At 41.7% G+C, this 12,580-nt stretch overlaps 1 protein-coding gene across 1 annotated transcript in view; it reads left to right on the top strand.

Annotated features, from left to right (window-relative positions):
* The window catches only part of vcanb (versican b), a 28,046-nt gene extending 15,820 nt beyond the window's left edge, over positions 1–12,226 (top strand). Inside the window, exons 8-16 of the mRNA XM_068706340.1 lie at positions 854–1,029; positions 1,647–3,099; positions 3,861–3,974; positions 4,081–4,194; positions 6,389–6,547; positions 7,114–7,196; positions 8,618–8,762; positions 9,577–9,759; positions 9,864–12,226. Coding sequence (XP_068562441.1) covers positions 854–1,029; positions 1,647–3,099; positions 3,861–3,974; positions 4,081–4,194; positions 6,389–6,547; positions 7,114–7,196; positions 8,618–8,762; positions 9,577–9,759; positions 9,864–10,081 — 2,645 coding nt within the window. The 3' untranslated portion in view covers positions 10,082–12,226. The remainder of the gene's footprint in view (positions 1–853; positions 1,030–1,646; positions 3,100–3,860; positions 3,975–4,080; positions 4,195–6,388; positions 6,548–7,113; positions 7,197–8,617; positions 8,763–9,576; positions 9,760–9,863) is intronic.
* Positions 12,227–12,580: the final 354 nt, after the last annotated feature.

Consider the following 12,580-nt stretch of genomic DNA (forward strand, 5'->3'; position numbering starts at 1 on the left):
TCTTAATGAAGACACACAAGCATGCATTGTTTGAGAGTGGCCCCCCTGGCAGCGACTGACCTCCAGCACAAAACTCACTGATGACATCCAGTTATGCACCTCGGCTTGATTTAATGCAGCAATGAGGAGCTCTGACGAAGAGGTTTTCAGGGCCGAGTGTTGAGCCTCCATACATGTTTTTATTCTGACAGTTATGAGTCTGAAATACTGTCCAAACAAACCAGAAGTTGGATGGTTCCTGGTTGAATTCTTGGTCTTGTTTAACTTTTCTTTAGTTAGTAAAGTTCATGTAAAGTCACGTTATTATACTATCAGTCGATCCTGGTCCCTGTCTGTCGTGTTCATTATGAGTTATTGTAGTTTCTCCAGAGAAAATACTGTATTTTTAACCCCCAAACATGGTTGATATTTATTGAAAGGCAACCTTATGTTAAAATGCTTCGGTAGAGTTTGTGGAATTAATGATTATTTTAATTTTTGTTTAATCTCCTGATCTTCTCTCTTTATAAACTGAAACCAGACAAACTTTGGTGCTTTTGCTCGAAGAATGACTGAAACAATTAATCGATTAGTAATTGTTTCAACTCTTGAGAGAGTTTGACTTCTTCTTAATGAAAGTGTTGGAAAGAAGATGTCAACGTAGCTGAAAGTAAGATATAGAGAACGGTAGAAGTAACAAAACCTACATAGCCGTTACAAAGAGAAATATTACAAGTCGCACATCAAATGATGTCAATCGATGGAGGAATAAAGTAACAAAATTGTCATTTCTTTTGCTTTGTTGTCTGCGTTTGTTTTACTTGTCTGCATGACTTTGGCGTCTCATTTTTGTCCGTTTCCTGTTTGTCTCTAGTTTCCAACATCCTGGACCTCCTGAACCAGCCTGTACTGGGCTCCCAGGTCTCCCAGATCACTGACCTATCTCAGGTGACCAGTGAAGCGGTCCAGGGCAGTGGAGATGTGGATTCTCGGGAGGTTTCTCCCATCAACCTGCCTCCGAGTGTCAGCTTCATCAATGGAAAACACGAGGTACCGACCACACTGGGGAGTTTTTGGTTCACACGTAATTCATGTTTTAATTGGATCAATAAATTAATGTTGATGTGCATGTTTCCGTGTTTTGACCAACCAGTTTCGTTGCTGTTTTTATATTCATTCAGTCCATAAATCTGTGAATTTGTCTCCTCAAAAGCTAACTTTACCAGAAGAGACAAAAGACAACCTTTACATGCACCAAATATTCGTGTTTTTGCCCTTATTCCAAAAAAGACAATACTCCTACTAAGCTGTTTACTCAGCTAATGAAAATGAATATTCTTGTTTATATGCACCTCCGATTAACATAACAGCTGGTGGACATATGTTAATCTTAAAATGCTCCAATTGGAATAAATCTTAACTCTGATTATCCAAATAGAATATTTTATTTACATGACCTGTATCAAATAGGAATATTGACATATTCTGAATAATAGTGGAATGTTAGTGTGCATGTAAAAGAATTCCAAGTCTTTGAGTAAGAATTTGCTTTAAAATAGTTAACAAAATTTGGCCATTTATCAGCGTTTCACATTATTGTTTAGTTTTTGTATGTTGACTAAAAGGATAGTTCTTTTCTTCAAAGTATTTTTCTCTGATCCAATCAGGTGACATTTGAGCCCGAGCTGCCGGAGGAAGCCAGAGGAGATCAGTTTGAAACAGCCACACCTGTCCAGGTGGAGGAGACGGAGGGGGACGACAGCGTGACTCCCTTTGACTACGGGGTCATAGAAGTCCACACAGAGGAGACACCTACAGAGGAGACACCTGCAAAGGAGACGCCTGCAAAGGAGATGCCTGCAAAGGAGATACCTACAAAGGAGACACCTGCAAAAGAGACACCTGCAAAGGGGATGCCTACAAAGGAGACGCCTACAAAGAAGGCACTTGCAAAGGAGACGCCTGCAAAGGAGACGTCTACAAAGGAGATGCCTGCAGAGGAGACGCCTGCAGAGGAGACGCCTACAGAGGACACCAGTGATAGAGGCCCTCATCATACGGTCACATACCCAGACGTTGTCCCTGATGACTTTGAAGGAGTCAAAATTCAAGAACCAGGTGATCAGACGGCCACAAGAACCACCACCACGAACCCACATACTCTCCCCGTCTCATCACCACCAGGCCTGGTGTCCCCCGGTGTCTCTCAGCCTGTCTCCACCTACGAGGACATGGAGGGCTCCGCGGGCCGCGCCGACGACGAGGAGATCGGCGCCGCTCGGGAGGGCTCCGCAGACAGCGCCCTACCAACACCGGCCGCAGGAAGCCAGTCCGCCGTCATGACCGACGAGACAGAAATAGGCGCAACGGAGCCTCCTACTTTTGTCCCCGAAATACCGGAAACCACCACACAGACCCGGACGGAAGACTCCGAAGGGTCGGCGTCCGGAGAAGACGAGGCCTCGGGACAAGACCCTCCAGAGACGCCATGGTTCACCGGCACGCCACTGCCGGTTTACTCCACCACCCTCCACACCCGGCGACCTCAACCTGCTGACCCGGTCACAGAGGCGGGCTCAGGTGTGGAGCAGCTGTCCGGAGAGGGGGAGGTTCCTGGGACACAGGGTGGTCCGGTCGAACCTAAAGAGGTCACTGTTACCGTTTTACCAGATGTGACAGCTGTGACTTTTGGAGACCGACCCACACTTGCCACAGACATGACCCTCCACGCCCTCGCTGCCACAGATGTTAAGAAACATCCCGCTGCTACCTCTGAGCCCACAACCACTGAAGACCAACCCGGCACCGCGCAGTCCACCACAAGCTCCACGCGGTCCTCCACGCGGTCCACCACGAGCTCCACTCAGTCCACCATGACCTCCTCGCAGTACGTCACCTCGCCCTTGTACACTTTTGACCACAAGACCCATTCCGTCCCCCAGTGGGCTCTGGTCCCTGACCCCGCTGCCACCCCTCTGCCCGGGGAGGATTTTGTGGACTATGACTCTCATCTGGTGGAGGCGCTCCCACAGACACCGGGAGAGACCTCGACCACGGAGCGGCCGGAGAGCAGCACTGACTCTGCGGATTCTGTGGAGGTCAGCACGGTGGACGTCAGAGGTACATTCAGAGGAAACTTCTTCTTCTTCAGTGTTTTTTACAGCAGCTCACTGGTTTACCTCCAGTCTACCCGTCTGATACGGAGCCAGGAAGTGAAATCACCAATTAATCAACCAATCAACCAATCAAACGCAATTCAAAGTGCTCTATAAATGATTGACAAGATGAAAATAGAGAGTTTAAGAATATAATGCACACCAAATTAACAAAGTTAAGAAAATAAATAAAATAGCTAAATAAATAGACAAATAAATAAATAAAATGAATAAATATATAAATAAATAAAATGAATAAATATATAAATAAATAAGTAAATAAATAAATAGACAAATAAATAAGTATATACAAAATAAATAAAATACATATGAATAAATTAATTAATATAAAAAAGGTAAAATTAAAGTGCAAAATATGTATAAATACTAAACCATAGGATAAAAACACATTAAACATGAGCAATAACAATAAAAAAACATAAAATTATAAAACAATACATAAAAACCAGAAGTTTCTGTTTAACAATATTAATATTTTCAGCTCCTCTCAGATCCATTAAAAGGCTAAAGACGTAACGGCTAAAATGTTTTTGTTCTGCTTTGTGGAACGGCTAAAAGAGAAGAACCAGAACATCTTACTGGTTCATAAACTAAAAGAACACTTCCGAGAGACGGTCTGTTAATGTTGTGCCGTACAAACTAATAAAATAACTTTAAATCAATACTTAAACTAACATGTATTTACATCATCGTGTCCTTTCGTAGATCTGCTGCCGTGCTCTACCAGTGTGTGTCAGAATGGAGGCTCCTGCTACCAGAAAAACACACAAAACATCTGTGTCTGTGCACCTGGATACACCGGGAGGCACTGTGAAACGGGTATACACACTCACACACACACACACACACACACATATTAAAACAACTGACCGTATTGACCCCGTGCTGACAGATGACTAATGCTCATACTACTGGTGTTGTGCAGAAGTGGATGAGTGCCAGTCTAACCCCTGTCTGAATGGAGCCACCTGTCTGGATGGAGTCGGCTCTTTCACCTGTCTCTGCCTACCGAGCTACTCAGGAGAGCTCTGTGAACAAGGTGAGCTGCACCTGAGGGACGAAGTGCTGCTGTTAGCAAAAAAACATGATTAAACTCAAAGCAACACTGCAGACTGTAAGAGATTATTTATTCAGATAAACGATACGCTATGCTACACTATGCTAAGCTAGGATGCATAGCTTAGCATGCAGGATAAGATAAATGACAAAATAGGCTATGCTACATTATGTTACGCTATCATACGATAAGATAAACGATACGATAAGATATGCTATGCTACGCTACGATACTATACGTTAAGATAAATGATATCATACAAAAAGGTAAGCTAACGTTATGATACCAGAACGTATCGTATGATTAACAATAAGATATGAAACAAAAAGATACGATGTGATACTTTATTGAACAGAAATTCAGTTTTTGACCGAAATAGATGAAAATAGAAAGTAGATATTAATAATAATATGAATAATGATTATAATACGATATATGTACAAACTTTGAAAAATATAGAAGAAGACAAATATAATTAAAAATATAAACTACACAAGAACACTTGAAGACAGAATTACAAGATAAAGTGACGGTGGTGTGATTATGGAGTGAATAGAGTAAAATCCTTAACTAATAGATATCACCAGTTCATCACTCACATTAAGACACTTTTATTCTCTATTACAAGTTTTCTGATATGTTATGTTTAAATATGCAAATGCCGCATTAACGAATGGTAACTTTTGGTGACTTTAGGAGAAAATCTACAGATTCAGAATTAATGTTTTCTCTCTTCTAGTCTGAAGGAGACGAGTTACGGAAGAAAAATATAACAAAATCTCAACATTAACCAGAGAATTAAAAACAATGTTTTTGCCTAAACAGCATAAAATACAACAAAATAAATCAATTTAATGTCTTTGAATGGACTTAAGCACACAATAAACTACATTATAGAGTCAAACTAAAAGTGAGTCGACACACACACATACAGACATACACACACACACACACACACACACACACACACACACACAGGTGGCTCTCTGGGCGTCGGCTCCTCTGCAGATTAGTTCCAGCTTTCCTCCAATATTTCTCTCATTACTCAGCTGACTGAGGATCAGGATTCATGTTTTCAACGGGTTCCTCCCAATAATCTGTCAGCTGACGATGTCGTGTCACGTTTATGAATAATAAGGTCACATTCTTTTAGTTTCATAGTTTGCTTGTTGTTGTGAGTTGTAACACTGAACTTTAACAGATTTAATAGTCAGTGTATTAATCCTCAAATAGTTCAAATTAACTCTGACATCATTTGTTAACTCTTTGTTCTAAGAGTACTATACTATATACTATACTATAAGTATACTATTGACAGACACACACACACACACACATACAGACAGTCACACAGACGCTCTCCATCATTCTGAGGAAACAAAACCTCTATTGTTTACACAGCTGATTATGTGTGTGTGTGTGTGTGTGTGTGTGTGTGTGTGTGTGTGTGTGTGTCTGTCTGTCTGTCCCACTGTCTCTCTTTGCCTCTGTCTCTCTCTCTCTCTCTCTCTCTCTCTCTGTCTGTCTCTCTGTCTGTCGCTGTCTGTCTGTCTGTCTGTCTGTCTGTCTGTCTGTCTGTCTGTATCTGTCTCTCTCTCTGTCTGTCTCTCTCTCTGTCGGTTTCTCTATCTCTCTCTGTCTGTCTCTCTTCCTGTCTCTCTGTCTGTCTCTCTGTCTCTCTATCTCTCTCTCTCTGTCTGTCTTTCTCTCTCTCTGTCTGTCTATCTCTGTCTGTCTCTCTCTGTCTCTCTCTCTCTCTCTCTCTCTCTCTCTCTCTCTGTCTGTCTGTCTGCTGTCTGTCTCTCTCTCTGTCTGTCTGTCTGTCTGTGTGTATCTCTCTATCTCTCTCTCTCTCTCTCTCTCTCTCTCTCTCTCTCTCTCTCTCTCTCTCTCTCTCTCGTTCTGTCTGTCTGTCTCTCTCTCTGTGTGGCCTGAACAACAGAATGAGATGATGAGAAATAAACAAATCAAAGTTGCTTCATCAGCAGGATTCCAGACCCACCAGCTGTGGTCGTCTTCATGTAAATATTTTATGTGACACCCTTTATTCTGGGAAACCCATCTGAGTACTTCTTCCTCCGAAGAAGTACTTCCTCTGAACCACAGACGCTGTAAATCCTCTACTGACCATAGTACTCTATTATGAGTAATACTCTGTTGTTCGTCCTCCCTGCAGACACGGAGGTTTGTGGATTCGGGTGGAAGAAGTTTCAGTCTCACTGCTATAAGTACTTCACACACCGGCGGACGTGGGACGCTGCTGAGAGGGAGTGTCGGCTGCACGGTGCCCACCTGACCAGCATCCTGTCTCAGGAGGAGCAGCTGTTCGTCAACCGTAAGTCCACCGGGGGCGACTCCTCTTGTTGTATAGAAGTCGATGAGAAAGTCAAGTCTCTTTATGTATTACATCAGTAAACATTGTAAACATGAGTTTGAATTATACTTCCCATGATGCACCATTGGATTCTACTGTAGAACCAAAAAACTCCCAATCTCAGACCCAAGTAGCTGAAACCTGCTTTTCTTCATTTTATATTAAGACTATTTTTGTGTCCTTTGTTGATGAACTGAACGACTATCTTTAAAACTTTTAAAAGCTGTTTTAGTGCACTTTGTTTGGAAAGAAGCCGCTCGTATCTGAGCTCTAATCCGAAGATGACTGTCAGTGAGATAAAAACAAAGAGTTTCCAGACACAACCAGAGCAGACACAAGCTTTAATGTAAACTGTCTCTCAGTTTATTGGGGGAACTGAGACGAAATGGACTCGTTTGGGACATGTTGATTTACCTCAAACACATCGTCCCCTACTCTCTCTTCTTCTATATCGATGGAGTGTTTGCTGTTTTTATTCTACGTTAAATGAAATAAAGCTCCTCTCTGATGTGTGTTCATCTCTGCAGGTCTGGGCAGTGACTACCAGTGGCTCGGCCTCAACGACAAGATGTTCGAGAGAGACTTCAGGTGGACGGATGGAAACCCGATGGTGAAACGATTTAAAACATCATCTAAAGAAAGTGTTTTACATGAAATGAGAAGGAAGACTAAGTCCACCAGAACCCAAATATCTCAACAAGTATTGGAAGCATTGTGGATGAATCGTAATAACTTTGTTGATCGGCTGACTTTTAAACATTTTAATGTCTTAAATACTTTCGTTTATGACCAAGCGTGTTAGCATGTTAGTATGCTAACACGCTAAGCTAAGAAGGGGAATATGGTGTACGGGGAATAACACCTCAGCGTGTTAGCATAGACGAGCTCCAAAGCTGAGATGACACGGAGTTTGTTGTACAGTAAACTTCACCAAAAGATGGATAGAAAATGTTTAATCGTCCGATGGGATCAAATTGCATGCTAACATGCTATGCTAACATGGTGAGCATAACACCTGCAAAACCTCAGCATGTTAGCATAGAGAGGAGAAATTCCCTCCACTTCCTGTTAGAAATAAATACATTCGATAATTTTATTGATACAAATAATACAAATTAAAACAAACAATAGACTAACCATCCAAAGACTTTTTTTTACATTGTTGAAGGTGCAAACATTGATGTTTTTACAGGTAAAGCCTAAAATATCACGTTGACATCATTTGTTTAGTAACGTTTAGCAGCAACATTTCTTCTTCTGCAGGAACTGAAAACATGACTTTTGTTTTCATCCTGATGACACAATTCTCTCACACGTTCAGCAGTTGAAGCATGTGAGCTGGATTAACAAGTGGAAACCTGATACTGGAGGAGGGGGGGGCTCTGATGTTGTAATGTGTTATCACTTAGAGGCCCACCCGTACTAGAGGTGACACTCTATACAGTAGAGAGCATGTTTTCTGCAGCATGCCGCTCATATGTTCGTGTTTATATGGTTTTGTATGTAAAGTGCAGAGAGCTCTGTGGAGGCTGAGTGGAGGTGGACGACTCAGCAGCACCACAGTCTGGTCTCTCTGTGAATCACATCCTGTCACATGTGTTGAGTCTCCTCAGAGGAACCGGCATGGACGGATTGGTTTGAGTTTGGTAGAACAATAACAGAAGGAAAACACATTAGGGTCTTTACCCAAGAGCCCAAAGCTTTATTCATAACGTTCGCGTTCAACTTATTATTATTCTTCTTACAAGAACGTCTTATTATAGCCTCAATCTTTCTCACATACACAGCGAGCGATGTGGTGCTCAGTCAATTAACTCAGTTCTAAACTAAACATTCAAACTATTTCATAATCATACTAATATTCAGTCACATTTACTCCTTTTTCTTTTACATAAATACTTGTTTTTATCTCTTATTCACACATGAGCAGAGTCGATGGAGTGGAAATCATCTTGTATTTCTCAATATGATGAATAGAAACCCAGTTTAATGTCTAAAAGTCAGAGTTTATTTAATCGTGTGTTCTGACAGCAATACGACTACTGGAGGCCAAACCAGCCGGACAGCTTCTTCCAGTCGGGGGAGGACTGTGTGGTGATGATCTGGCACGAGGGAGGACAGTGGAACGACGTGCCTTGTAACTACCACCTGACCTTCACCTGCAAGAAGGGGACAGGTACGTTCACCTGGAAACACACAGAAATACACAGAAATACAAAAATGCACAGAAATACACAGAAACATTACATTACAGTCATTTAGCAGACTTACAATTCAGTATCTATCTACACACCGTAGACGCAGCTACAGGAGCAATTTTGGGTTTAAGTGTCTTCAAGGACATATTGACATGAGACTAGCAGAGCAGGAGCTGGGGATCGAACCGCCGACCCTCTGATTGAAAGGCGGCCCTGCTCTCCACTTAGACACGGTCACACAGAAATACACACTGCAAAGAGCCGATAAGAACGTACATATAACTTAGATATAGCGTGGATATAGCGTAGATATAACGTAGATATAACGTAGATACAGCGTAGATATAACGTAGATATAGTGTAGATATAACGTAGATATAGTGTAGATATAACGTAGATATAGCGTAGATATAGTGTAGATATAACATAGATAAAATGTGTATAAACATGTATAAACGTGTATAGTATTATTTTCACAGTTTCTAAAGCAATCAAATACACAATTAAAGCTTCATTAATCAATATTTGTATATTAATTATGGATGAAATCAATGTGTTGACACTTTTTAGCATCTTCAACTTCATTGTTTTGGTTTTTGGGTCTGAAACGTTCCTGATGTTGATATCAGTGCCACTGTTTTTTGGCTAAAAACAGATAAAACAAGTTCACAATAACTTTATGAGGTAATATTACTTAAATGTTGTGTTCACAGCTTGTTGTGTCCCTATAATCAATAAATTATAAGAGGTCTAAGCGTCCCACAGTGACCTGTGTCTGTCTTCTGCCACCAGTCTCATGTGGGCAGCCCCCCGTGGTGAAGGACACCCGAGTGTTCGGTGCCGTGAAGCCTCGCTACGAGATCAACACTCTGCTCCGCTACCATTGCGACCAGGGCTTCATCCAGAGACACGCCCCCTCCATCCGCTGCCGGGCCAACGGCCAATGGGACGTGCCCAAAGTAACCTGCACCAGCCGTGAGTTGTTTTGGTTCAGACCCACGGGGCTGCAGCAACATTTTAGAGGCTTTTTTCACTTTTTTGAATGCTTTTTATGTTCTTTTTCCTATTCGTCTTCTCAGCCGCGACCTACCACAAGTCGTTAACTGTTCGGCGCCGCAACAACCAGAGCAACGAGCAACAGAAGCGGCACCATAACCACCACGTCCATCACCCCAAGAGTCCGCAGAAACCCGACCCGACCCAAGAGCAGCAGCAGAGTAACAGCTTCTTCCAGAAACACTGGAACCCTTTCCTGAGGGAGAAGAGGCAGCAGACACAGGATCAGATGAGACACTGATTTGGGTTTTTTTGTGGGTTTTTGTAAATCAGCTTAGTGGTGGCAGCCGAACACGTCGGTCCAGAGGCATCGATAGACGGAGAGATGCACTGAACTGTCTATCGATGGCTCTGCAAAGGACTTCATTGTCCCCCCAAAAGAAAAAATTCAGGATCTGAACCGTAACACTCGTGAGAAGTTAGTTTAATTTGTTAATCGTATCTCAAGTCTCAACGTCCTGAACAAGAAGACTGGTGCTGTAGAGATTCTAGCGTTTAGTTCTACAATATAAAATAGGTCAGTAAACGCCCCTCTGGTGAATCTTAAAACGGGATATCCTGCACAAACCCGCCATCTTTAAATTGTCATTTTAAGTTGCGTTGGTCCATAGTCTTTTAACCTAACCTGTTGTTGTTGTCAACCGGCTGGAGGCAGCGATGCACTTCCTGTATCAAGTCTGTCGGAAATTTAAAGAAGACAAAATCAAGCAAACACAAACTTTTTTTTACACACTCGTATAATTTCTCTATGGGCTTTTCTAAATGTTCAGATGTTGTGAATGAAGCCAGATTACATGATTTGAGAATCAACTGGAGAAAAAAAGGGAAGGAATAAAAAGGCGAGCAGCGGATTTGGTGATGTACTTTCCTGTTACGTCTTTGATCGCCTCGGCAAGTTGTTAAGAGATTCCATCACAATGTGTCTGATCACCCAAAACTATGGCTGGGTATCGTTTAAAAAGTACCCTTAAAGGGATACCGATACCAGTACTTCATTCGATACCCATCATGTGAATGGAAGCTATGTGTGTCCCACAGGCCAGCTAATCGCTGCACAGCGCTGATACAGCGTTTACAGATAATAACCATGTCCCCCGACCATCGCAGGTGGGAACGCATAGCATAACGCCCACCATTTGGTTAAAACTGTTAGCTCTGTCAGCACTGTTGCTGTTTGCGCTGTTAGCTCGGTCAGCACTGTTGCTGTTTGCGCTGGTAGCTCGGTCAGCACTGTTGCTGTTTGCGCTGTTAGCTCTGTTAGCTCTGTTACTGTTTGCGCTGTTGGCTCTGTCAGCACCGTTGCTGTTTGCGCTGTTAGCTCTGTCAGTACTGTTGCTGTTTGCGCTGTTAGCTCTGTCAGCACTGTTGCCATTGTTTGCGCTGTTAGCTCCGTTATCTGCTAGCTGCCAGCTCAGACATCTGTGTTCAGAACCGTAAGCAGGCAGGAAATCCCCGGTAGTCAGCCAATCACAGGCCGCATTCATTTGAAGAATGGTTGTGGTGATTGGCTGCGAGCCAAACCATACGAATAGTCTTTTTTTTTTCTACGTTTGGGAGCAAAAACGGTTCCAATGCAGGTATTGTTTGAATGGAGAAGTTTCAAAAGTACTGTGCTATTTCTGTCGATACCCAGCCCGACCCCAAAACACATTCTAATGCAGTATAAAGCCCATCAACCCAGTCAATCTTATTTTAAAGACATTGCTCCGTAGAGTTACTACAGATCAATAACTCCACAGGGGCCCTTTAATTTTGGGAACAAACCACCAACACACAACATTCACTCCTATAAGAGCTGACCCAGTAGTGTTATTGACGCACTATAAAGAGCATGAATTCATCACTGTAAATTATTATCTTAGGGCATTTTTTAATTCGTTCAGTTTCGGTTTGTTGCTCCTCATTATGACCCATTTTTTCTGGCTGATTTCCACATGTAGATTTTTGTACAAAATATTTTAGCTGAGTTTTTTTTTTTTTTTTTTTTTTAAACAAAAGGGAGATTTAAAAGGCGGCACACGGAGCTCAAGAGATTGTTATGAATGTGCCTGTGCTATTAATCATAGGATATATATATTCTAAATACTATATGAAGCCATATGAATTTAACTTATTGTATACTTTAAAAACTATGAATGGACTGTGATATCAAATAAAGGTCATTGGAACTGAAGTGATACTGTTCATGACGACTTTCCGTGCTGTTTACAGATCTGATCATGTTTGTCTTCAATCCAACGAATTCACCACCGAAACGCTCCGGATTGTTCTAAACGTTCCGTTGTTGAGTCGGGTTCTGAGCCAAAAGGTTTTTTAGATGTTGATCTCTGCTACAGATCTGGAATCTGTGATTTTAATCCAACAAATAAAGGGAATGTGAAAAATGTGCAACAAGACTTTTTTTATGTGACCTTTGTGCATTTTACCTTTTTCCTCTTCATGTTCTTCATACGTTTTACATATTATTTGTCAGCGTATATATGCATTTTTTAAATGTTCTACTCCATTCACTATATCTATGACACAAGAGCTTATTTTTATGTAATCATTGTTTCTTTCTCCATTTGAATTACTGTAAAAAAAATGTCCATCATGTTGGTTTCAGTTTCATTTCTCAGCTGTTTGTGCAATAACAGGAACTATCATGACACAACCTGTGTTGTTTGTGTGGTTTTATTTTATACCACTTTATTTATATTTTTCTTATTGTCAAACCGTGAAAAGACCCAAACCAACAACA

Source organism: Cebidichthys violaceus, unplaced genomic scaffold (genome assembly GCF_023349555.1).
Source record: "Cebidichthys violaceus isolate CVI_PGR_0920_01 unplaced genomic scaffold, fCebVio1.0.p SCAF_12, whole genome shotgun sequence".
NCBI lineage: Eukaryota > Metazoa > Chordata > Actinopteri > Perciformes > Stichaeidae > Cebidichthys > Cebidichthys violaceus.